This window comes from Cyprinodon tularosa, unplaced genomic scaffold, assembly GCF_016077235.1.
Source record: "Cyprinodon tularosa strain WSP-4 unplaced genomic scaffold, ASM1607723v1 ctg1226, whole genome shotgun sequence".
Taxonomy (NCBI): domain Eukaryota; kingdom Metazoa; phylum Chordata; class Actinopteri; order Cyprinodontiformes; family Cyprinodontidae; genus Cyprinodon; species Cyprinodon tularosa.
This window is the reverse complement of record NW_024038033.1, coordinates 6401-33673: the sequence shown is the minus strand read 5'-3', so window position 1 is coordinate 33673 and position 27273 is coordinate 6401. Positions and strand designations below refer to the sequence as shown.

General features: G+C 39.8%; 2 protein-coding genes across 10 annotated transcripts in view; both read left to right on the top strand.

Annotated features, from left to right (window-relative positions):
- The window catches only part of LOC119777346 (mitogen-activated protein kinase kinase kinase kinase 2-like), a 60432-nt gene extending 51473 nt beyond the window's left edge, over positions 1-8959 (top strand). For all 9 annotated transcript variants that reach the window (XM_038276192.1, XM_038276191.1, XM_038276187.1 and 6 more), the window contains 10 exons: positions 59-119; positions 197-320; positions 392-450; positions 588-691; positions 4028-4193; positions 4281-4349; positions 5491-5577; positions 5657-5727; positions 5824-5879; positions 8181-8959. In XM_038276192.1, the coding sequence (XP_038132120.1) occupies positions 59-119; positions 197-320; positions 392-450; positions 588-691; positions 4028-4193; positions 4281-4349; positions 5491-5577; positions 5657-5727; positions 5824-5879; positions 8181-8268 (885 nt within the window). In that variant the 3' untranslated portion in view covers positions 8269-8959. The remainder of the gene's footprint in view (positions 1-58; positions 120-196; positions 321-391; positions 451-587; positions 692-4027; positions 4194-4280; positions 4350-5490; positions 5578-5656; positions 5728-5823; positions 5880-8180) is intronic.
- A 9365-nt stretch (positions 8960-18324) lies between these two features.
- LOC119777345 (RNA-binding protein 4.1-like) lies at positions 18325-26017 on the top strand. The gene is made up of 3 exons (XM_038276185.1): positions 18325-18413; positions 22931-23353; positions 24499-26017. The coding sequence occupies exons 2-3, from the start codon at positions 22948-22950 to the stop codon at positions 25344-25346; spliced, it is 1254 nt and encodes a 417-aa protein (XP_038132113.1). The 5' UTR covers positions 18325-18413; positions 22931-22947; the 3' UTR covers positions 25347-26017.
- Positions 26018-27273: the final 1256 nt, after the last annotated feature.

The following is a 27273-nucleotide window of genomic DNA, read 5'->3' as shown; positions in this document are numbered from 1 at the left end:
TTCTCGCTCAGGTTTCTAACATGATCTTTGGTTTTAAATCACCTCCATCCGTCCACAGCTGCTGCCCCAGCGATGCACGTGGCTTTACGTCATGAACAACGTGCTGATGTCGGTATCAGGTACGTCTGTTTCATCACTCAGCAGGTTTTTGCTCTTTAACACCCGGAGCCTCTGAGACGGTTTTTCGTCCGTGCAGGAAAGTCGTCGCAGCTTTGCTCCCACAGCCTGACGGCTCTGTTCGAGCAGAAAGGACACGTGCACAAGCGGCACGGCAGCCTGTCTCTCAGCACCAACCGCTTCGCTGAGAGGATCATCCCCAGGTCCGTACCGGCTATGGAACGTCCGGACAGGAACGTCTAGAAACTCACACATTTTCTCTCCTTGTTTGCAGAAAGTTTGCCATATCTGTGAAGATTCCAGACACTAAAGGCTGCAGGAGATGTGGTGTAGGTAAGGGATCCGCAGCCGTTTGCTGATTTTCCACGTTAGAAATGTGGAAAATCAGCAGCTGAGTTCTGCTGGCAAGTGTCGACGCTCTAATTCTCCACACATTCTGTTGGAAATCTATTCCGCTCCCTGTCTTCCAGCCAGAAACCCCTACACTGACAGCACCTTTCTGTGCGCCGCCGTCCCATCCGGTCTGGTGCTGCTCCTGTGGTACGAGCCGCTGCAGAAGTTCATGCATCTGAAGGTCAGTGCAGATCCTCTGTTCTGGTGACGTCGCTGTAGATCAGCACTGGAAAAACTATCTAGAAATAAGTAAAAAAATATCGTAAACTAGGTGTATTTACCCGTAATTAAATGATTTGCCAATGGAATGAGGTATTTTTACTCTTTAAATAAGATATTTAGATAAAATGCACTTGAAATAGGACAATGCAATTAAGTTTTCTTATTTTTAAGTGTAATTATCTTGTTCCATTGGCAAAATGTATCTTTTACCTCCTCAATTCAAGAACCAATACTCTTATTTTTAAGAAAAATGACTTCTAGATTTAGATTTTTTCCAGTGAGTGCCATTCTACCCATTTTATTCTATGGAGACACTATATACACTGCAAAAATGATCTAGAAATAAGTAAAAATATCGTAAATTAAGTGTATTTACCCTTAATTTGAGTCGTTAAATACGATGATTTGCCAATGAAATTAGTATCTTTACACTTAAAATAAGATAATTAGATAATATGAACTTAAAATAAGACAATGTAATTGTTTTTTCTTATTTTAAATGTAAATTGTCTTGTTCCATTGGCAAAGTGTTTCAATTTCGTCCTCAATTGGAGAAAAAAATACTTAGATTTCCATTTTTTGCAGTGTATAGGGTTGCCTGCAAGTCCAGTCTATCAAAACTGGACAGTCTTTACCATTCTGCCCTCAGCTTTGCCATAATCGCTCCTTTCAAAACGCTGTCATCCGTCAACGATGTAAAATTCACTGGTTCATCTTCATTTACAAGATACGGAAGAGCATTAGGGCCACTAAAAAAAGAAATTAACTGATTTTTATATATGATTTCTGGGGAAAAAGTCAGAATTCTGACTTTAATCTCAGACTAAACTAATTCTCTTGTTTTATTCACCTTCTGCTCTTACATTAATCAAATGGCATCAGCAGGGACCCCTTAGGGGCGGAAAAACTCGCCTAATTCCATCATTTTCCACCAATGTGTACCTGTTTCTCCCAAACATCTCCCATCTTTGTCAGTGAAGCTGAGAGCTCCACATCTCTGCCTTCATGGAGCCCATCTACATTAAGATCCACTATTCTGAGATTAAAGTCAGAATTCTAAGATTATTATTGATTATAAGACCAAAGAGATGCTTTTCTCAGGGAGTTGCTGCCCCCTACTGGCACTTCATTGTAATTAAATGAAATGAAGTTTGGTTAATGTGTTTACAGGTGCTGGTCATAAAATTAGAATATCATGAAAAAGTAGATTGATTTCAGTAATTCCATTTAAAAAGTGAAACTTGTATATTATATTCATACATTACATACAAACTCATATATTTCAGATGTTTATTTTGTTTAATTTTGATGATTACAAATGACAACAAATGAAAATCTCAAATTCATCATATCAGAAAATTAGAATATTGTGAAAAGGTTCAAAATTGATGGCCCCTGGTGCCACACTCTAATCAGCTAATTAACTCAAACCACCTGCAAAAGCCTTTAAATGGTCTTTCAGTCTAGTTCTATAGGCTACACAATCATGGGGAAGACTGCTGACTTGACAGTTGTCCAAAAGACGACCATCGACACCTTGCACAAGGAGGGCAAGACACAAAAGGTCATCGCTAAAGAGGCTGGCTGTTCACAGAGCTCAGTGTCCAAGCACATTAATAGAGAGGCGAAGGGAAGGAAAAGATGTGGTCGAAAAAAGTGTACAAGCAAGAGAGATAACCGCACCCTGGAGAGGATTGTGAAACAAAACCCATTCAAAAATGTGGGGGAGATTCACAAAGAGTGGACTGCAGCTGGAGTGAGTGCTTCAAGAACCACCACACACAGACGTATGAAAGACATGGGTTTCTGCTGTCGCATTCCTTGTGTCAAGCCACTCTTGAACCACAGACAGCGTCAGAAGCGTCTTGCCTGGGCTAAAGAGAAACAGGACTGGACTGCTGGTGAGTGGTCCAAAGTCATGTTCTCTGATGAAAGTAAATTTTGCATTTCCTTTGGAAATCAAGGTCCCAGAGTCTGGAGGAAAAGAAGAGAGGCACTTCATCCACGTTGCTTGAAGTCCAGTGTAAAGTTTCCACAGTCAGTGATGGTTTGGGGTGCCATGTCATCTGCTGGTGTTGGTCCATTGTGTTTTCTGAGGTCCAGGGTCAACGCAGCCACATACCAGGAAGTTTTAGAGCACTTCATGCTTCCTGCAGCTGACCAACTTTTTGGAGATGCAGATTTCATTTTCCAACAGGACTTGGCACCTGCACACAGTGCCAAAGCTACCAGTACCTGGTTGAAGGACCATGGTATCCCTGTTCTTAATTGGCCAGCAAACTCTCCTGACCTTAACCCCATAGAAAATCTATGGGGTATTGTGAAGAAGAAGATGCAATACACCAGACCCAACAATTCAGAAGAGCTAAAAGCCACTATTAGAGCAACCTGGGCTATCATAACACCTGAGCAGTGCCACAGACTGATCGACTCCATGCCACGCCGCATTGCTGCAGTAATACAGGCCAAAGGAGGCCCAACTAAATACTGAGTGCTGTACATGCTCATACTTTTCATGTTCATACTTTTCAGTTGGCCAACATTTCTATAAATCCTTTGTTTTTATTGGTCTTCAGTAATATTCTAATTTTCTGATATGATGAATTTGAGATTTTCATTTGTTGTCATTTGTAATCATCAAAATTAAACAAAATAAACATCTGAAATATATGAGTTTGTATGTAATGTATGAATATAATATACAAGTTTCACTTTTTAAATGGAATTACTGAAATCAATCTACTTTTTCATGATATTCTAATTTTATGACCAGCACCTGTATGTTTACTCTTGATTGGTCTAATATGTAAAGTCTACGATATATAACATTTATATAAGTTTATACACTGGAAAAAACGACTAAAAATTAGAAAAAATGTCTTAAATTAAGTGTTTTTACCCTTAATTTGAGTAGGTAAATAAGATAATTTGCCAATGGAATGAATATTTTAAGTCTTAAAATAAGATATTTAGATAATATGCACTTGAAATAAGACAATGCAATTGTTGTGTCTTATTTTAACTCTATATTGTCTTGTTCCATTGGCAAAGTGTCTCAATTACCTCCTCAATTCAAGAAAAAATGCACTTATTGCAAGAAAAAATGACTTATTTAGATTTCAATTTTTTGCAGTGTATAAGTTTGTTATTAATTCGAAAAATCAAGCAAAAATAATTTAAAAAGTAGGAAAAATCTTTCCTTTTTTTGTATTGTTGTGTGTTGGGACGCCTGCCTTAGTTTTCCTCTAATAGTCCATCAATCTATTTCCGCTCTGTCTCTCTACTCTCCTTCCAGCACATATCGGTTCGGCTTCCAGACTCTCTGCCAATATTTGAGCTCCTGGTCCTGGTTAGCGATGAGTTTCCCCAGCTGTGCGTTGGGGTGAGAGAGAGCGAGAACGCCAGCCGCCAGCTCCAGTTCGATATAATAGAGCTGAACGACCCTCCTGCTGCAGTGCCGGGTAGGAGGAGCCGCTGAGCGTCTTCCCTCCGTCGCCTTAGATTATAGAGCTTCAAACCGAATTCTCTTTGCCTCCTTCATCCTGCAGATAACGGGGCCCTCAACGCCGTCCAGATTACCCAGCTGGACCGGGACACGGTTCTGATTGCAGTTGAAAGTAAGTTGATAAAAAAAACATTGATATGTGTGCGGAGTTGTGGAGAAACTGAAACACTTCAAGAGAAAGTTCTAATTGATTTTAAGTCCTTAGACGGAGAGAAAAGCTCTGACTGGTGCAATCCCAGCACACACACTCTCCCTTATGACCCATCCCTGCATAAAGAACTTCCTCACATGCGGACATTTGGAGGAAAAACAACTTCTTCTGTTCAAGGCATGAAGGAGGATAAGGAAACATTAAACACTAAACCTAGCCTTCCTTTCACCGCTATTAGGCCGAGGAAAAACCTGCTTCCACATGTGGTTCCTGATGATGTTCAGTTAAAGGAGAAGTCCGGTCGGCAAAAAATAATCAATGGATCATTAGTTATACCTCAAATTAATACGTTCGCAGTGATTTAATGAATTTAGCCTTAATCAGTAAAACAAATCTTAATAGTTTTCGTCTTGATTGGAGTCTGGGAGCGGCCATTTTTGCCCAAATCTAGTAGCCCCTCCCTCCTGCCATCTTCCAGCAGTGACGTCACGGTGCGGTAAGCCTAGCGCCATTCTCCCCGCTTTACAAGCTAAATCAATGGGAACTACTAGACACATCTGCAATCAACAACAATTATTGAAGATTTCCAGAGGACTTCACCATTGAAATTCACCAGAGCTATAGTGAAACTGACAATGCCCACGTGCATGGCAGCTGGATGCTGGAATACATCGGGTAAAAGTGAAAAAAAAGAGTTATTCCACCTTTCTGATTCCTGATCCTCCACGGACGGGTTGGTCGTTGGATCGCCAACTTGAAGAGGGAGGATTTACCATCGAACTTCTGGCCAGAGAAAAAACCCGTAATATGTAGCCAACATTTGGAAGAAGAATGTTTTCAAGATGACTTGGATAATAGCGCGTTGTGACAAACACCAGATACAGCACTGGGACTTGATCAACAGCCGATACCGCACCGTGACGTCACTAACCAGCAGGTGGCAGTAGTGTTCTTTGACAAACATGGATGCCTCCAGTAAAGCACATTCACATGAAAATTACTCTGAATTAAAAACACTGATCATTTATTGAACAGGATGGAATCATTTCACATTTAAAGAACTTTCCGAACTTTTCCTTTAACCGTGTTTCCTTTTGAGCAGAAATGGTGAAGATCGTGGATCTGAAAGGGCTCCCCTCCAGAGAGATGGCCGCCGAGATAGCCTTTGACTTCCGGATTGAAACGCTAGGTACCAACAGTGTTCTCAAAGTTGCCGTGAACCCGACTGATCTCTGCTGCCAGCTGAGTAACGATGCTTCTCCCTGCAGTCTGTTTGCAGGACAGTGTGCTGGCTTTCTGGAAGCATGGCCTGAAAGGGAGGAGTTACCGTTCAGATGAGGTGATTATCTTCACACCAGCGGCCCGCCACGTCGGGAACCTCCTCGTCTGGAGTAGAGTTCATGTTCGACAGAACTGGTTTTGTTTTGTGTTTCAGATAACGCAGGAAATCACAGATGAGAGCCGAGTGTTCAGAGTGTTGGGAACAAACAGGTCAGTTCAATATGGAGGAAAGAAATCAATATGTGAGTCAATAAATGTGAATAAACTACATACATTCATTCGACATCTTTCATCTGTGAGAATACCGGTTTAGAAGAATACACGTTACAAGGACGCTGCTAAGTCACAGATTCGGCAGTTTGATAAAAAAAGTCCAACCCCTGACGGAGCTGTTACACTCCCCACCAGGTGGGGGCAGTAATGCAGCTAAAGCTGGTTTATAAACAGACTTTTAATTAGAAAAACGACAAAAAGGAATCATTTTAACAAAGTTAGAAAACCTTTGCCGAGTTCAAATCCAGCGGCTGCATCCTCCTGATTACATCATAGCGCGGCGCCGAGGTGTTTTTCGGATTGGAAGACTTCTCGTAATGCGGCCGACAAATGCGTCTCTTTTTTGAAAGACGGGTCGATGTATTCTCCGTAGCCTTGGATATCCCATGATTCATTGCAAGTCACAGAAAGCCGGCTGCTCCCTGCTCAGAAGAAAAGGGGAAATGGCGCGAAATGTTTTGGAAGTGCAAGTATGTAAATAGTTGAATGAAAATAGTTGTTTTAATGGTCATTGAGTCAGATATGTGGCGGTAATGTTTGGTTTATCGAAAGGTTTTATCTGTTACTGTGGAAATGGGTTTGGCTGCCATTTAAACTCAGATTCCAACATCTCTAACCTGACTCCGCCAGATGGATTTGCTCCGCATATCCATCTGGAAACCTTCCGTTGAAGTAATTTTGGGAAGGGGCGAAAATACTGGTTAGCTGATTGGCCTATGTTGGTGATAGACGGGCCAAATAAACCAATCAGATCAACGAAGCATATGACGTACTAACAGAGCGACGACGAAGAGGAGCCAATTGATAGATCAAACTGTTGGCGAAACCAGTTGGGAGAAGAGCAAAAACATCTTTTCCTCTGAGAAAAGCCTCCAGAGCAGTGTTTTGCTCTTCTTTCAGTGAAGAAATACTCTGTAATTCCCATAAAACTTGCTCGATAGCCACGCTAACGCTAGTTTCATCGGCTGAAGCCGCCATGTTCTTTAGACTGAACTGTCGCGCTTCTCGTTGCGTAACACCTCAACCCGCCTCAAAGCCAACGCTGATTGGACGTTCGTTTGGTGAACGGCTCCAAATTTTCTTCAACGGAGAGTCTCCAGACTGATTAGCGAGTGAAACCTTGAAAGCTCGCGAGATCAGGATGGTCTCACGAGGCTAGAACATCTCTGCATGGGGGGCTATAAATCTGATATCTGAGCTCCTCAGAAATGTTATTAGCACCAGAACAGTAGTGAGAAGTTCTGCATCCATTCTTTGCCTGCTTTGTGTGTCAGCTATAAAAGGCTGGTTTATGCTCAGAAACCAGGTCGTCTGAATTAGTGTCGCAGTGAACACAGATATGCTCCGCCCCCTTCCGCAGATACTGAGCGCAGACAGGAGGCCTCTGATTGGTCAAATCTCCATCCACTCTACTCTATGCGCATTTCCTGTTTGGTTCCTTACCGGCTTGTTCTGTTTGTCTGGCCGCCATTGTGGAAAACGACTGGTGAAGATGGAGCAGCTAGAAGAGCGAGGTGCGCGAGAACGCTGGGACCCTTTTTCCACCTGGATCCCCGCTCTTTTTGGCCCTCATGTCCCTCCGTTGTCGCACAAACTCGCCCCCACTTCCTCTCCGCCGTATCTAGACCCACAGCTGGTTCCTGATTGGCCCTCCTACGTTGTGGCGTGGAATAACAGCGCAGACCACGCTTCTATATTGGGCATAAATCAAAAATATCTGCGACGAACTCGACGATAAGGCTGGACCTGTTTGAATCCATAGGCAAAACTATTCCATCTTCCTTATTAGTCCAGTCCAGGTAGACCAGGTAGGTAGATAACGAAGAAACCCACAGATTTTAAGACAGGATTTCTTTTTAAATAGAAATTTTCCAACTTTTGGGACAATATCGTCTAATGAAGAGTACATTTATATACATGTTTATGCCTCAATGATTCGACATTTAAATTCCTTATGACTTTAAATGTTTTTTGTACTTAACTGAAGGGATACACACCCATTGAGGTAGTTTAAAGTGTATTACTCATACAAAACTAAAGGGATATTGACTATGGGTATGCTGGTCTGACGGAACACCGGCTTTAGCTTAGATTTAGAAATATTGGACACCTACACATGTTTATATGGACAGTTAATTTACCCGATTGTAGGAATGAGACTCCATTTAACAGAATCAACACTGTTCTGTCTGCTTTGGATGAATCCATCTTTTCTGGTTTTGTTTCCTTCCCGAACAGAGACATCATCCTCCAGAGTACGCCGACTGACGACCCCTCAGCTCTGAGCAACCTCTACATCTTGACCGGTCATGAGAGCAGCTACTGAGCCGCTGGACAGGCTCCATTGATTCAGCCAATAAAATCCAGAGGGTTTTACCTCCCACAGTTAAGGAATGACCCGCTCTGAGCTGGAGTTGAAACAGCCCACAGGGTCGTACTGGGATTCTGCCGAGGTGTGGCTGCCATCCCTAATCTGGCAGAAAACCGTCTTTCTAATGAACTTCTGATGAACAGGCGCAGGAAATCAGACCTTTGATCATTAATGGGATGTTTTAATTGAGTCCAAGTGTGTCAGAATTTCCACAAAATGTCCGGTTCCAGAAGTAACTAAGGTCCGATTTGGTTATGATTGATACTCACTGAGACTAATAAGGGATATTTAAATGAGTTCATTAGCAAAGAGCTAGAATGCCTAGAGAAGTACCAAGGCGCTGCCCTCAGAGATGGAGGGAGCCCATTAAAAACTGTGCTAACTGGTCTCCGCTTGTCCTCTTCAGCCGTAATTTATCACCACGAACATTAGCAAGATATTAAAATTTAAGTGCAGCCATGAAAATGCGGTCTGTTAAGACATAAAATAAAACATGCTCAGAGTTGGACAGTCTAGGTTAGGAAGGATGAAACCAGGCCTAGTTTTCCTTCTTTATTATATGCTGTGGAAATGAGAATTTTGGACTTAATCTCTGGATTTTTCACCTCTGAGCTCATTCATCTCTGAAATATAAAACTCAGCAAATTTACCCTCTCACATTTTTCTTTGCAGTAAAACTTCCTGTTTTGAGATGCATTAAATGGTAGCGGCAGCGCAGTACTACCAGGGGCCTATAGGGGTGCTAAAGCTGAAGTTACCTGTGTAGGTACCAGATCTACTCGGGCCCTGCTTCATGCAAGCGACGCTACGCCATATGTTTGGCTGAAGATAGACAATAACAGACATCCCAAGTCTCCTGGTAGTTCCTGGAGTCTCCCTGATATCGATACTCGTTCACTGATGCCCGCGAGTCCGATAAATTATCCCGGATTTTAGACTATGGGAGGTGGGGGTTTTTTTATGCGAGTGAGAGCGAGCAGGCAATACAATAATTCGTGCACCAAGTGCAGATTAGAACTACTGCGATTGCATAGACACAACAAGAGAGCGCGGGGTGTGGGGAGGAGGTTGCTGGTGAAACCTGTGCAGCTTTTCTGTCCAAAGAGATGCTCTGATCAACCAGCGATCCAGGAGACTGGTTGATCACAGAGACAATAAGTAACATTATGAGAATAAAGTAATTAAATCACGAGATAAAGTCGCAATATTATGAAAATAAAGCCGTAAAATTAGGAGAAAAAAGTCGTAAAATTAGGAGAAAAAAGTCGTAAAATTTGGAGAAAAAAAATCGTAACATTACGAGAATAAAGTCGTAAATTTAGGAGAATAAAGTTGTAACATTACGAGAATAAAGTCCTAAAATTAGGAGAAAAAAGTCTTAACATTATGAGAATTAAGTCGTAAAATTAGGAGAATAAAGTCGTAACATTACGATAATAAAGTCGTAAAATCACGAGAATAAAGTCGCAACATTATGAAAATAAAGCCGTTAAAATAGGAAAATAAGTCGTAAAATTAGGAGAATAAAGTAAAATTAGGAAAATGAAGTCGTAACATTATGAGAATAAAGTCGTGAAATTAGGTGAATAAAGTCGTGAAATAGGTGAATAAAGTCGTGAAATTAGGTGAATAAAGTCATAACATTAGAGAATAAAGTCGTAAAATTAGGAAAAAAAAGTCGTAACATTACGAGAATAAAGTCGTAACATTACGTGAATAAAGTCGTAAAATTAAGTGAATAAAGTCATAACATTAGAGAATAAAGTCGTATAATTAGGAGAAAAAAGTCGTAACATTACGAGAACAAAATCGTAACATGTGAATAAAGTCGTAAAATTAGGTGAAAAAAGTCATAACATTAGAAAATAAAGTCATAAAATTAGGAGAAAAAAGTCATAACACTACGTGAATAAAGTCGTAACATTAGAGAATAAAGTCGTAAAATTAGGAGAAAAAAGTCGTAACATTACCAGAATAAAGTCGTAAAATTAGGAAAATAAAGTCGTAATATTACGAGAACAAAGTCGTAACATTACGTGAATAAAGTAACATTACGAGAATAAAGTCGTAAAATTAGGTGAATAAAGTCATAACATTAGAGAATAAAGCCGTAAAATTAGGAGAATAAAGTCGTAAAATTAGGAGAATAAAGTCGTAACATTACAAGAACAAAGTCGTAACATTACGAGAACAAAGTCGTAACATTAGGAGAATAAAGTCGTAAAGTTACGAGAAAAAACCTGTAATATGAAGACGATAAAGTCCTAAAATCACGAGAATCACGTTGTATTTTATGACAACTCTTCCAAGAAGCCCTTTCTTTCCTAAAATGATGAATATTGGAGCATCATGTGAAGTTATACTTTAACATCGGATTGACTAATCAGGAAATCATATTTGTCGTTTTTAAGGTCGGGGGGGGAAAAAAAGGACATCTCATGTGCGTGACAGCTGACCCGATTGCCTTCACCCCTCCTGCCATTTTTTTAGTTCCCCTTTGTGTGAGAAATCATTTTTTTAACATTTGACTCAAATCTGCTTAGAATTAGATGCATATTAGTGAGCGACATGAACACATAGAAAATAAATGATTATCCAGAAATTCACTTTAATACAAAATAACAAACTTTGCTGAATAAAATAAGTATCTTAAACATCAGCCAGTCCTGCTTAACTTCAAACTGTAAAAATGAATATAAAACAATAAATAAATACTGCACATTTTTGGTGCAACAGCAAACCTGTAAACATATTTGTGCTTAAATGCAATGACTGTAGGCTACAGTTGGAAAACAGAAATAAAATCATTAGCTTAATGCCACATAATGTGGCGATAGCCGACTTTTTCCACGTGAATTTCCTGTGAGCTCTTGCAGCAGTGAGGAGTTGTCCGCCCCTAAAAGCAGCGTCAGCATTTAACCGTTCGTCTCCCATGATGCTCTGTTGTCTCTCGCTATCTTCTCCGTGAGCAACACTTGGCTCGACCAATGGGATGAGGGGATTCTGGATTGTTACATATATGCTGTCAGCTCATTGGTCACAGCGTAGCACAGGGAGGGGAACAAGTTTACCGTAAGTTCTGTATCTAACGTGCCCTTGTTCTTCATTTTCCATTAGCTTTTTACTAACTATTTTTTTATTCTCACAGTAATAAGGGACAAAGTGTGCTCCTTTTCCACCAAATACGGGACAGGTACTTCTATTTCTAAATTCGGAACGTTTCCGTTTTTCAAGGGACGGTTGGCAACCCTAGGAGTGGGGTTCGATAAGCATGTCCCAGCTTTTGGAACTTGGGATGACATCACGCAGCGTGTCCGTGTGCTGAATCGGGAGCATCTGTAGCGTTAGCGTGTCTAATGACCGATGAAGTTTAACCTGATCGATAACAAAACTGAATAAAATCTGTTTCTGGTGAACAAAGTAACTGTTAGACCACGATATAAAGGGCGAGAGCTGGGTAGCGCTGCGGCTAGCTGTAGCTAACAGGTTAGCCTCTTTCAGCTCAGTCAGTTAGCCATATTAAGCTACACTACTTTTGAATTTGTATCAACAACAACCGTTTGTTTTCTACAAGTAGAATAACTGTTTTATTTTTCTAAAATCTCTATGAAAGTCATTTTTTAAGATGTTCCATTTGTCCTCCTCTGACCTCAGATCTTAATAAAAGAATAAAAATAAACTGAGACTTTTCTGTCACCTTGTTAAATGTCAGAGCTCAGTCTGTCTTAGAAGTCAGTGCTTTCCTTCAAGTCTGACAATGATTGTTTTCTACTTTCAGCTACTTTAGATCGCAGATGAAATTCAATTCTTAAGAAACTGAGCAGATCTGGTACCTACAATGGTTTAGAGCCCCTAGTGGCGAAAATTACACAGTGTTGATTTAAAGCCACTGTCACACCTTGACAATTCAGACCAGCTTATGCCTGACGTACGAAAAATTTGTCAAAAACGCTAGCATACGTTGGATAAGTTATGAGTACGCTGAAACATGTCAACATACAGGGAGTACATACCGCCATATGCCAGCGTATGCTCGTACATGGGCCATAAGTTACAGGTAAGTAAGTATTTTATAACTTAACGTTATAGTTACTCATAAGTAGCGCAGGGATTAAAGTATTGACCACCAAAAACCGTCTTTCTTTCTTATTCCTTTTTATTCTTTTTTTGGGGGTGGGTGGTAAACAACAGCTAGGTTAATCCCGCAATCAAAGACATCTTTTTATCTTTACGCCTTCAGGCGCATCGCTGCCCCCTTCAGGACACTGGCTTGTTCATTATGCTGCCATCTGTTCTGCATAAGTCAGGCTGCCATTGGACAGAAGTTCTGGACTCGTTACGAATACTCTATTTATACTCCCAAAATAGAAAAAATACATAAAAAGTTCAGCATATGCCAGCATTTTAGGAGACGTCAGGCATTCGCTGGATAAATCGGCAAGGGGACCAGAGTTCTGCTGCACCCTGACCTGTGAAAACCAGCGGTTGGAGAATATCTATGCAATGCTGCGTTCAGACCGATCACGGTTCCAGAACCAGGATTTATATGCAGAGCGTTTGGTGGACATGACTCAAGAGGCTCTATCCTTATCCTTTGCTCCTCAAACTAATTTTTATTTCATATTGTGATACTTCCAGCTTTTTGCCTCCTAAAAAAAAAAAATATTTTCTTCTCTTAAAGCTGCAACGAATGGCAGTGAGAATCACAGAGCCTTGCTGGTTTGATGCAGCCGTTAGCCTGTTAGCCTCACAGAGTGAGGTCACAATCCTGACGAGCTGAGTGCGTGGATCACATTGGAGCAGGACCTTTGACCTCTTTCCTGCTCATCACAGCAAATAAAACAAAGCATAGCAATAATGATCAGAGCTGCGCTCCTTCTACATAACAATCCATTCTTCTGGCTTTTATCTAACATTTGGAGTTTAACTCCTTGATATTTACTTATTTTTCACATGCAGAATGTCTGCAGAAGCGATGACAGCTTGCAGGTAGTGTCTGTCTGTCTCCCCAAAAATTCTCCTGGATCAGCTTTTCTGATTGGTTGATGCTCCGCCGTCCAGCGCCTAAAGTTCAATGTGCTGAACTCCAGCATCCGACGCTCAGATGCCAGAATGTCAAACTTTTTTTTTTTCCAGCTCAGCATAGTAATACGCATTACATAGAGTGTCCTCTGACTCCATTTTCCCTACAGCCAATCACGCTGTTTTATTTACCAATTTAGTCCAATTTTTGTCATAGTTTGGAGCAAAAAACAGCAAAACAAGTCCTTCACTAGGTTCACCACACATTAGCTTTAGAAAAAACTCATTGCATGTCCGTTTGACGAGGATCTGATTAAAGAATGATCGCATTTATTTACAGAGAATTAAATATTTATAGGGAGACAAGACATGAGATTTATTTGTTTTAAGTTTGTTTAATATGAGCGGTACAACGGAGTGTTAGGGCCAGGCTAGAGATTTTTTTTTTGAGAATAAAGTCGTAAAAAAACGAGAATGAAGTCGTAACATAACGAGAATAAAGTCGTAACATAACGAGAATAAAGTCATAACAAAACGAGAATAAAGTCCTAACATAACGAGAATAAAGTCGTAACATAACGAGAATAAAGTCGTAACATAACGAGAATAAAGTCGTAACATTATGAGAATAAAATCATAATAAAACAAGAATGAAGTCGTAACATAACGAGAATAAAGTCGTAATAGGAGAGTAAAGTCGTAATAGGAGAGTAAAGTCGTAATAGGAGAGTAAAGTCGTAATATTACGAGAGTAAAGACGTAAAATTATGAGACTAAAGTTGTAATATTACGAGATTTAAGTCATCATACAACAACCCGTTTCCGAAAGAAAGCTTGGAGCTCCGCCCAGCAGATGACGGCCGTCCAGCTCCACCAATCAGCAACCAGAGTCCTCTTTGACATCCTGCCCAGTTTGATGCTGCTGCTAAAAGATTTCCTGATTTATCAAACCGATGCTAAAGTAGAACTTCCCATGATGCTCCACATTCCTCATTTTAGGGAAGAAAGGGCTTCTGGGAAGAGTTGTCATAAAATATAACTTGTTTCCTGTAATTTTAGGAATTTATTAACTTAATATTACGACTTTATTCTCGAAATAGAAGAAAAAAAAATCTCTAGCCTGGCCCTAATACTCCATCGTAGAGCGCCATGTAAATCATTTTATTTTTATTTATTTATATTTACAGTTCATGAAAAACTACTGAAGTTATTTTCAGATTACACATAAATGGATTAATTAATTCAGCGTGAGAAAAGGAATGACTTTAGGTTTAGGATTCAATCGATGACAACCTACTGAGCCTACTGGAACTATCTGAAGCCATTCTATGGGACTGATTACCGCTAATAACGATAATGCTCGTATTACTAAGGCTATGCTGGTCTGAATGAACTCTGCACACTTTGATGCCCAAAACGTGCCCGGTGTGAACGCAGCATAAGAACAAACATCTTTCAAAGATCACAGCTCAGATGTCTGGAAGCACAATCATTGAAAATATCGTACAGTGTATCCCTGGCTTTGGAAAAGCAGGATAATAAGTGAACAGAACCTTTGTGGATGGACTCGGTTCTCCATTGGTTCCAGAACTAATTTATCCTAAAAAGTTTAACGTTAATTTTTCATGTTAGAATATGTGTAGATTAAAGAGATTACTGACCTTTTTCTCATTCTATTCTCTACTTGGATGTTTTACTGCAGCAAACTGAGTTTATAACTAAATATTTTTTTATATATATATATTTTTATGATGTTTTTCAGAGGGCCAGGTGATCTGTTAGAGAGAGAGAGAGATGATTTTTAATCCAATTGTAAATTAAGGTTAAAGTACTTTTGGAATGAAGTCCAGTTGAGTTTAACTCTGTAGTCTCACTTTCACTACAATAGAACGATCTGTGATTGTCCATAATAATGATATTTATGTTATTTATACTGGAAACTGTATTAATATCTCCTTTCTTTCTGACACCTACCTGGGAGACACCATATGTTTGTTGTTTTGAGATGTGGTTTGGTTAGAACTGTCTGTATAGAACAAATGAGACTTTTTTTTCTAATTTTAAAATCATAAAGATTTGAATTTCCTCTGTCTCTTAATTGTTTCAATGTAGAGGTTTTTTTTCAGAAAATTTACAAAAAAAGCAAAGTTGTTCCTCCACATGATGTACTGCTTTTAAATATTACGTGATTTAATGAATTCAGCGTTAATCAGCAAAAAAATCTTAATAATTTTGGTTGCTATCACTGAGTCTGGGAGCGGCCATTTTTGCCCAACTATAGTAGCCCCTCCCTCCTGCCATATTCCAGCAGTGACGTCACGGTGCGGTAAGCCTAGCGCCATTCTCCCCGCTTTACAAGCTAAATCAATGGGAACTACTAGACACATCTGCAATCAACAACAATTATTGAAGATTTCCAGAGGACTTCACCATTGAAATTCACCAGAGCTATAGTGAAACTGACAATGCCCACGTGCATGGCAGCTGGATGCTGGAATGCATCGGGTAAAAGTGAAAAGAGTTATTCCACCTTTCTGATTCCTGATCCTCCACGGACGGGTTGGTCGTTGGATCGCCAACTTGAAGAGGGAGGATTTGCCATCGAACTTCTGGCCAGAGAAAAAACCCGTAATATGTAGCCAACATTTGGAGAAGAATGTTTTCAAGATGACTTGGATAATAGCGCGTTGTGGCAAACACCAGATACAGCACTGGGACTTGATCAACAGCCGATACCGCACCGTGACGTCACTAACCAGTAGGTGGCAGTAGTGTTCTTTGACAAACATGGATGCCTCCAGTAAAGCACATTCACATGAAAATTACTCTGAATTAAAAACACTGATCATTTATTGAACAGGATGGAATCATTTCAGATTTAAAGAACTTTCAGAAGTTTGGATTCTGAATATGAGCGACTTTTCCTTTAATATTTCAAAATGCTCTATGTTTCTGAATAAGGAGTCAGAAGGAAACTCGGCTACAGTCTTCGTTTCATAATGGTCAGTTCAAATGTTTTGGAAGGACAATTTTCACCAGCGCCACCTTGAGTCCTGGAGCAAGCAGCATTATTAGCTTTATGTAAATGAAACGGAGAAGAAATCCAGATACCCAGAATCATAAAAAGGTTTATACTGATTATTTAAAACTTACCAGCAAATGTTTATAAAGGCTTTTTTCAGTTAAACTAATATCATATAAACAGGGTACGCATTGGTTCATACTCCAGTCCAGAGGGGGGCGCAATGCTCACCAGAAACGATTGGCGAAGCACTAAAGAAGAAGACGGTTTTGACTTTTTTCACGTTACAACATAATAAAAGTATACTATAATAAAAGTATACTAAAACAATAGGGCCCTCAGTGAAATACTTTGAAAAACAACATTTCCAGCCAATAGTGTTATTGGAATCCAGGACAAGACCTTTTTACCTTTGTAACATTCAAAAAATATGGATATTTTGATGGTAAAAATGTATGTCAATGTAATAAGAAGAAACGCCAACTTGCCCAAATAAATTAAGATAAATAACTTCTATATATAAGTGCTTCTAGAAGAAATTCATGAAAAACACTCTGAGATGGCTCCTCTTCCCTCCATTAAAGACATTTCATCCCAGCGCTGCGTGTCCCGAGCCCGTGACATCATCAGTGACCCCTCACCCCCCCACCATGGACTGTTCTTCCTGCTGCCCTCTGGGAAGAGGCTTCACAGCATTCAATGCAGGACCAGCAGGTTCTGCAACAGCTTCTTCCCCACCACCATCACACTGATGACCTAAATGTTGGAACTGTAATTATAGTCATGTGTTTACATCACTTCTTTTTTTTTTTAAGTAAAAGTCTAGACAGCTACACTTAACTAAATTTATTTTTTTTCCACTTTATTTTTATTGAATTTTCTACAGGTATACAACGAAAACATGACAATGATTAATGTCCTTTAGTGAATCCTTTAGCATTTGTCACAAAAAAAAAAACAAACAAAAAAAACAACAACAAAAAAGCATTAGACACACAATAAATAATATTATATAAAAATAATTTGTTCATTTACACTTTGGACATACTGAAAGTAAAAAAAAAAAAAAAAAAATCCCACTTTATGAAGTTTCAACCAATCAATTAGGAGTGTCCACACCTTTATTCATAACAAATGAGATAAAGTAGAACAAAGAAAAGAGGGCTAAATTTATTTTTGTATACACTTGTGTGTACAAAATCTAAGTAGATATATATATATATATATATATATATATATATATATATATATATATATATATATATATATATATATATATATATATATATATGCTGACAAATACTATTTTTTTTTTTTTTTTTTTTACATATTTTTACTAAAGATATTCAAAATGAAATTCCAGAATCGCAAATGTACAATGGAACGTATACCATCCATAACAATTTATTTTTTTTTTTTATAAGACAATAATAAAAAATAAAAAAAACTCAGAAAAATTAAAAGAATCACAAAAAAAAGAATAAAATAAAACAATTAACTTCATGTAGGTGTGAAAACTTTCAATTTCATCTTGGAAACTTGGACATTTGGAGAAACTTCCTGAATAAAGAATTTCCCAGTAATGAAAATAAAAAATATTTTTTCCTGATAAGTTTTGGCTATTATTGTAGAATTTTTTATTTCATTTAAAGTCAACAATAAAATATACAAATGAATAAACAAATATGCCAGTGGGTGGTCACAATTATTGTTCAATTCTCTCTCTTTTTTTTTCCAATAAAACTTTATTAACAAAATTGACAAACAGTATCAAAAACCATATCAAAATATCAATTAATACATTACAGGAGTATTAATAGTGAAAAAGAAAACAAAAGAGAGTTTAAACTGGACCATTTACATTTATGAACATAAAACTTTCCAAATAAATGAAAATTCAAAATAAAGGAGTCCGTTTTTATTGTGAGGAGCAGATCTCGCGCTACGGTGACGTCATCGCGCAGTGCGACGTCACCGTAAGACGTCTGGCGGTAAAGCGCTGCAGTCGCCATTTCATCCGTCTGAAAAGCAACAGCGCGCGGGCCGCAGTTAGCAGGTAAGGAAATCATCTAAATTACAGTCGGTAGCTTTGATCTAGTGAACGAAGCAGCTTCAGTGCGGCTGTTAGCGCTAGCTTAGCATGAAGGACAGGATCTGAATCTGTGACTTTAGCTGAGAAGCTAATGCTCGGCTAGGCCCTGAGTGGGCTAATTACAAAGAATTAGCATGGCGGTGAAAACGCGATGGTCATCCGTTCATCTGGTCACTCGTTCATCTGTTGATTCGTTCATCTGAGGTTTACGAGCTTCAACCTGCTATTTCTGGACAGCCGGTTTCTAGTTTAGCGTCCATTATGGTTGATCAGTTTAAGCTACCACTGTCCGATGAGCTGAATGACGCTCTGCTAGCACAGAAGCTAAAAGCTCTGCTGTATGGTAGGCCGGAGCGGCCAAACGAGAAGAACCCACGACTGTGTAACAGGGCCATTCTAAGATGGAAAAATAAAAAATTAAATTTTTTTTTAAGTGGTATATTTGCAAGACTAAATACGCAAATTTACGAGTAAAAACACAGAAATTCAAATATACAAATATAAATAGTAAATGGATTAGTAAAAACACGCAAATTCAGGAGAAAAGAAGTTGCAAGTTTGTCAGACGCACATGTGCAGAACAACATATTATACTACATGTTAAAGTATGCTACATAAAGTTCATGAAAATGCGTCATTTATTAGGGGGGATTTTAGTGATGGAATGAGACTGTAAAATGACCATGTGGAGGTTTTTAAGTGATAATGGTATAATTCATTTTCATGATAATTCTCTTAAATTGTCTTCTAAATTTGCCTATTTATTCTCATATATTTTCTACATATTTCTTTTTAATTTAGCATGTTTTTAATCTTGTAAATTAGCAAGTTTTTACTCGCAAATTTACGTGTTCTCTTAATTTTGTTTATTTTTTTCTTCTAAATTGGCATCCATATAACCCCGTAAATTTGCATGTTTTTTATTGTAAGTTTTCTATGTATCCCCCTAGATTTGCTACTTGTTTCCTTCTAATTTAGCATGTTTATAATCTCATGAATTTGTATGTTTATATTCGTACATTCACGTATTATCGTAAAAATGCCACTTTAAACTCCTTTGTTTTTGTCTTTGAGTGACCCTATTACGACATCCTAACAATGCAAGACCAAATTTATTTTATTATTTTTTTTTTTGACATACAGAACTTTCTTCTTCTTTGGTATTTCTTCAGTGGATCCACTCTGTTGCAATACCGCCCTCTTCAGACCAAGCCTTGTTCCTACATTTCAAACCCACTGACACCTTTTTTAAAGCGTGTTTCAGTGTAACGCTCTCAAACTGTTTGAAAGTAAACACATTTTTCTGCTTACGAACATCTTGCTTTAATAAGATTAAGGTCAGCAAAAAGTTTTATTTTTAAGATTCTACCACAGACCCCAGATTTTCTGCAGGGTGAACGCTACGTTTCCGTCGTCGTATCAGTGGTTCGTCGGAGTAAAATCATCCTGATCTTTTTTTTTTCTATCTGGCATATTACTATAATCCCCCATCAGTGCAGTTTTCTGTTTAGCATTTAGCCTTCTGTGTGTCAGGATTTCCGCTGGTCATTAAAAATCATTTAAAGTGATTAAATAATAATTTTTTTAATTAAGGTCATAATTGGCATTAAAATTCATTGTGATTATTGCGGCATTAAGTTTATAAAAAAAACATTTTGTCAGATATATTATAACTCAATATATTTACGTGGATCTGCTTCCGTTTGATCGTAAAGCCATATGTTTGGAGAAAAAGCCAGAGAATGTGAAAAAATGCCAGAAAACGAGGAATTCGGGCTGCAGCGTTTCCACGGTGATGATGACGAAGGATTTTGTACGATTTTATATATATTTATATTTATATATATATATGAGTAATTAACAGCCTGGTTGTTATGATGTGATGGTATGAAAGTTCACAGAAATCACCTGTGATGCCATAAAATACGCATATTAAAGTCATGTGGTTAACTTCCAGCCAATCGTGTAGCGTAACGTCACTGGCAGGAAGCAGATCTGGTAGCTCCAGCAGAAAGTCAGGGTTCAAACCACTGATCTCTGTTTATCCACTGGATCGCTGATTGCACGTCGGTAGTACGGGGTTAAACTGAAGCCACCGGCCGCCATATTGGTACTCCTTGGTTAGAGCGGTCACAATGTAAACAACCCGTGTGCTGCAGCATCAAACAACCACGATGCTCTCATTTTCGAGGGGTTAAGCCTTTTAATATAGAGATAAATTCATCACTTTGACAGACTGGCTGTTAAATAACATCAGTAGATTAACTTTAACTTGGAATAAAAAAAATAGGCCCATCACTGAAGTCTATAAATCATATAATATATTATAGAAATTAGGGCTGCAACTAACGATTATTTTACAAATCTATGAATCGGCCGATTATTTTTTCGATTAATCAATGAATCGGACAAAAAATATTTTTTATATTAACCTCTTTATTCCAAAATAAACATTTTAGACAGAACAAACAAGCACACAAGTACAGGTTGCTCATTAACTGTCCTGGTGCAATATGAAAAATAAATGTTTGTGTTAAAACTACGCAAACTTACATGAGAAATGTAGCTGTACATCCACAAAATATAGGCTACTTTGTTTCATAAAGCGCAAAAAAAGAGACATTTTTGTTTTTAAAAGCCCCTAAGGGGTTCAAAATATAGGCCCCTCCATTTCAACAAATGAGTTTTTTTAGACTAGAAGAGTTCTGCCTTTTAAGACAGGAAAGTATAGCAGTTAAAGTTGCTGCTTGAGAAAATACTGAACCATAGAGATAAAAATAGCCCTATGATTCAAATTATAAATTGTATTTGGAATAAAAATGAGAGAACTAGGGGTGCTAAAAAACACATCCTCCAAAGACAGATATTTACATGGGAATGTGGCAGATAATTAATTGACATATTACTGATCTTGCTGGATTTTATTCTGCTTTACTTCCATAAATTGCAGGATCTTCTTTACTTTATCTTTGCCAGAAGATTTAAACTTTAAAAGTCTTGCCCTCATAATTTGCAAGTTAATTTATTTATAAAGTAAATATAAACACTGCTTAAGCTAATTCAAATGAAATTAAAAGTAAAATAAGTAGCCAACCTTATCACTGTCTGTAACCTACTAACAAGGTAAGGAAAGCATCAGATGAGCTACCTGAGAAACTAACGTTACGTTTCCCCACTTTAAAACCAAACAAACAGTGGTGCTTCCGTGCCATGTTCATTTGTTTTTACTAAAGTTACATGTTACGACTTTTTTCACTTTACAAAGCGCAGGCTATTTTAATTATTGTGATCAATTTGCGCCGTCAATCCCGGCGCATGCGCGCTTCATTTGCAGTCTGGACGCTGAGGGTAAACATCCTGCGGCTCTGACTGCAGCGCTGAGAGGGACTCCTGCGGGAGAACGGGGTTGGGATGGGAAAGGCGCCCTGACCACGGCAGGCAAAAGTCGCCAGATTTGTCGCTAGTAGCTTTTTTGAAAAATAGTCGCTGGAGGGGTCTGAAAAGACACTGCGACTGCGGCGCTGACTCGCTCTGCTATATTTTTTTTCTTCCCCCAGATGATGGCGCCGGTGGATGACGCATTAATCGCGCGACACAACTAATCGATGATTAAATTCGTTGCCAACGCTTTTAAAAGTCGATTTTTAACGATTTTATCGATTCGTTGTTGCAGCCCTAATAGAAATCCATCACAATAAAACAATTGTTTTAATGGAGCAGAATAATACAGATAAATGATCTATATCTAATATACATGGCGTATTTAGATTGATATGGTAATTACATCTTACATATAAATATATAAAAATGTTTGATTTGCCTTTTTTCTGTCAATATAACCTGCAATATATTTCAGCTCATGACTTTTTCTAATGAGAAATGAACCAAACGCTCCAAAGACGGCAGCATCATCCACTAGATAAGCAATTACTAACATTTCAACTAATGACTTTCTATTTCCTCTACTTTCTATTTTCTAACCTTAGACCCAATGTCAGTGTCTAACTCAGTCAGTGTCTTCCAGTCAGTCTAAGATAGCCAGACTAATGTTAGTCTGCAGACTAAACTATAGGATCCATCGGCTATAGATGGATTTATGGGTTAGTTCATCCACTGACTGGGAAATGACCTGAGGAACGTCTTCCTGCAGACAGAAACCTGCTGGTTTTAGCAGCTAAATGCTAAACGGAGGCATTTTACTGCGTATCGGTGGCTTCACTTTTTCTCAGGCTAACACTAATCCGGTGAATATAGAGGTTGGTTAAACCTGAAGTTATCTGGCTAAAGCAATCTTCTCCATGGCTCCTGTGTGACATTTCTGTGCAGCTTCGTTGTTACACTTTTAGCCGCCACGGGGCGGCTGGCCTGTATTTTCTATGTTTAGCGCCCCCTGAAGGGTGCTGGTGACGCTGTAAAGATGTAACTAGCGGCCATCTTGAATGCATGTTTTGTTAAAAGATCTTTACGTTGGTGTTTCTCAGTGACAAGAGGATCCAAAATGGTGAAAATTTTCATCGGGAACTTGTCGTCCGACACCACCTCAGACGAGCTGCGCTCCCTGTTCTCGCAGTACGGCAAGATTTCAGAATGCTCCATCGTGAAGAACTTCGGCTTCGTGCACATGGACGACAAGGCGGAGGCAGAAGAAGCCATCCGTAACCTCCACCAGTACGAGCTGAACGGCCAGCCGCTGAACGTGGAACTGAGCCGAGGGAAGTCCAGAGGTTCCACCAAGCTCCACGTGGGCAACATCGCCTGCACCAACCAGGAGCTGAGGGCCAAGTTCGAGGAGTTCGGCGCCGTGCTGGAGTGCGACATTGTTAAAAACTATGCGTTTGTTCACATGGAGCGAGTGGAGGACGCCATGGAGGCTATTAATAAGTTGGACAACACAGCGTTTAAAGGTGAACCTTTGGGCGGGGGCTGATGGGCTTTTCACTTATTGATCTAGAACCAAGAATGTTCAGTTCTTGTTAGTTTCCAGGTAAGTTCCAGATGAAGAACAGGTGAGTAAGCAGAGAAAAGGCAGCAGGACTTTAAACTTAACTGGAATGTGGCGCCTTTAATCTCAGCTTCTTTGCTGGTTTAAATCAAATCTTCTAAAATATGGAGCTAATTTGGTGCCATAAAGTTTATTCAAAAACATTTTTTATTTTTATTTTAACTGAAGACAAATTCACACTAAAAGAGAAAATGTTTTTTATTAAATAAAAACAAAAAAGTGATTTTTTTTTTTAAACAGAAAACACATTTTTAAAGCGATGTTTTAGACTTTTTATTATATATTTTTTATATTTGCAGTTTCACGCTGGGATACATTCAGAATGTCTAGGAAATAAAATTCTTTCAAACATGAATCCCTTATTTTATTGAAATAATTATTCTGTTAAACTGATCTGAGCCTTTTTATTATTAGAACATCTAATTAAAGAAAATAAGAAATTAAGAAATGTTAGCTAAAATATTAGTCTGTTGGACATTTTCATGCAGTATAAAAACCTTACATGGCGTCACGTTTCCCATTCATGTGTAATGGGTTTTAATATCCAATATTTGTTGTAAGATCTAAAAACTCTAATTTCAGATCTCGATAATAGTTACTACCAGTTATTATGACAATTTTAGTTCTTGAAAAATGAATATAATATTCTAGATATCTAGAAATCCAATTCTTGACATCTACAATATATTTCTGCACGTAGAAATGTCACTACAGATACGAACTACTTAGTTCACAGCTAGTTAAAATTTCTCTTTTAGTGTGAATTTGTCAGGGCTAACGTTAGCCCTAGCTGCTGCAGACGGGCTAACGTTAGCCCTAGCTGCTGCAGACGGGCTAACGTTAGCCCGTCAGCAGCAGATTGTTTCTCGGCTGTATTTTCCTAATTGAAGCTGAGGTTAGAGGTTGATATTAGAAGCTGCAGGTGAGACTAGAGATGATTCTGCTAATGGAGGAAAGCGGCTGTAACCATGGTAACCCTGTAGAGATGCTTCTGTCTGCATGTCCTGTGTTTGCCTTCCAGTCCTCATTGAGTGTTCTCTCTTTAAGGAAAACTGATGAGCGTGAAGCTTTCCACTAGCCGCCTGCGTACGGCGCCGGGAATGGGAGACCGATCGGGTTGTTATCGTTGCGGGCAGGAAGGCCACTGGTCCAAAGAATGCCCTCTAGACCAAAACGGCTTCCAGAGAAACGGCTCCGAGCCAAACTCTGAAGGATACGATCCCTCGAGGTTCGGCGGGCGTGGTCACGGCAGGGGCTATCCGGACTTCAGCGCCGCTCCGGAGTACGACGGCGGCTACGGTCCCGGTTTCCCCCGGGTCGCGGCCCAGAGCAGCAGCATGCCGGGTTACAGAGGAGGCGCCGGCTACGAGAGCGCGGCCAGGTACGGGCCGCCCCCAGCTTACGGCATGAGCGCCGTGCCCGATCACAACGCGGCTCGGATGTACGGCAGCGAGGCGGCATACAGGAGCAGCGGCTCGGTCTACGGCGCGGTGCCAGCCTACGCGGTCCGACGGTCGCCCTACGACGTAAGGGATCCGTACAGCGTCGTGGACTACTACGAGAAGTACCGGGCCAGTGCTTACGGAGCCGCTTATTACGACGACCGGCGCGGCGGCGCCGTGCCCGGTCCAACGACGGCCCCCTCCACGGCGCAGAGGGACCGCGTCCCGCCCGCTAGCGTCGACCCCTACATGTGCCCTCCCCTCCCTCCTCCACCAGCCCCGGTCTCTTCATACTACGCACGTGACCGGAGTCCGATACGGAGAGTCGCCGGCGACACGGGTGGATACGCATTCGAGCGGTCGCGGCTTTCCCCGGTGCCCGTGGCCCCCAGGAGCGGCACCTACGAGCATTTGCGGGATCCTGTTGCCGAGCGGGCCCGGTACACTTACTAAGCTCGGACGGAGCCAAGCGGAATAGCCTTAGCACCGCTGGAACCACGGAGACGCCGAGCATCCATGGAAAAGCTTTGCTTCCCGTTCCAGCTCCTGTTTCTCTGCAGTCAAATCTTTTTTTCTTTTTTTACTGATCTGTGACTCTGTACAGTTTGAATCTGAAGAAGCGGCTTAATAAAACTTTTTTAGTTCCTCCTGTAACAGTAGAATGTGTCCTTTGATGTTTGCCTCCAGCCAATCAGTGCATGAAGATGTGCAGACATGTTGCTCCACTGTTCTGTCCCTTGTGCTGTGATGCGGTGAACTTCGCACGGCTGCAGACGCCGTTTAAAAATGATTTTTTTTTTAAAGCCTGACGTCTTACAGCAGTTTTTCAGTGAATCCTTTGGTTCAGGTTCATCTTATTGATTCTTTCCGAACACCTCAGGCTTCTTGTTTTCATCCTTTCTTCTCTCCCATCGATGCGGAGCTGATGCGGTGTCGCACAAATAAGCAACACCTTTAAACAAATGTGCATGAACAGGAAGTTCCGTGTGTTTTCTGAGACCAGACTGTTGTCCCATAACGTGACCTCTGACCTTTCCTCTGTTTCCATTCGAATAAAATGTGAAAGTGAAAACATTGTACAATTTTCATTCATTTTCAAGTTTAATAAAAAAAATGTAAATGGTTTATGGTGTCATTTCTAAAACTCTTTTTTTCTAACTTAATAAAAAGGTTAAAGGAATAGTACACCCAAAACATGATTAGCCTTCATTTTCTACTCACCCCCCATGCTGAACAACACTCTGGAGTACTTTTTTGATATCTCAAATGCATCTGGAGATCTGGGAGGCTTCTTGCTGTCTGCTGACATTCAAATAATGGAGGTCTATGGCGCCCGAGGCAGAAAGGTCCATAAAAGTCCACAAAAAACGTGTCAATATTCCTCCATACTGCTCGTCCAATGTATTCCAAGTGTCCTGAGTGGGTAGCGTCCAGAATTTACTCGAAACGAAGTCCTTTAGAATGTTTTTAGAGCATAAACAGTAGTGTATAGGATTTCCTGAAAGCGCGTTCACGAGTCTTTCTTTGCACAGGTAAACAGCACATTTCTTCTTCTACGCTTGCATTATAGGCAGAGCAGACGCTGAATGCGCACTTTCATCTGGTTTGGTCTGCCGCGGTTTCCGTAGACTCGTGAACGCGCTTTCAGGAAATCCTATACACTACTGTTTATGCTCTAAAAACATTCTAAAGGACTTCGTTTCGAGTAAATTCTGGACGCTACCCACTCAGGACACTTGGAATACATTGGACGAGCAGTATGGAGCAATATTGACACGTTTTTTGTGGACTTTTATGGATCTTTCTGCCTCGGGCGCCATAGACCTCCATTATTTGAATGTCAGCAGACAGCAAGAAGCCTCCCAGATCTCCAGATGCATTTGAGATATCAAAAAAGTACTCCAGAGTGTTGTTCAGCATGGGGGTGAGTAGAAAATGAAGGCTAATCATGTTTTGGGTGTACTATTCCTTTAATATAAACAGAACTAATTAATTATATTAATGAGCAGAGGTGTCAGTATTCATGTTTATTACTCTAGAAGTGTAAATCCTGCTGTTTAGAAACACTTCTGTAGAAGGTAAAGTGTAAAAGTACCATTTTTAATGCCTATTAGTTTCAGGTATAAATAATGATCCCTTATTATTCTTTGCTGAGCTGACTTTTCCTTTAAAAACAGAAGTAGGACATCAGGAAGCTGTGAAAACCAGCAGCCAGACTGGGATTAAACTGGGAGAAAATAAAAACAGGGTTTAGTCTGTTTTTTATTTCCCTCTGCTTTCAAACAGCAGCAATGGCGGCTGGTTTGGATGGTGTAACGGAGACCAGATGTCTGTAAAGATTCCAGCTCAGCCTGTCCACCCCCCCCTCTGGGTTTAGCTC

Coding starts and splice junctions, on each gene's coding strand:
- LOC119777345 (XM_038276185.1), top strand. CDS start 22,948: ATGGTGAAAATTTTCATCGGGAACTTGTCGTCCGACACCACCTCAGAC. Junction 23,354..24,498: donor GGACAACACAGCGTTTAAAG/GTGAACCTTTGG, acceptor TCTCTCTTTAAG/GAAAACTGATGAGCGTGAAG.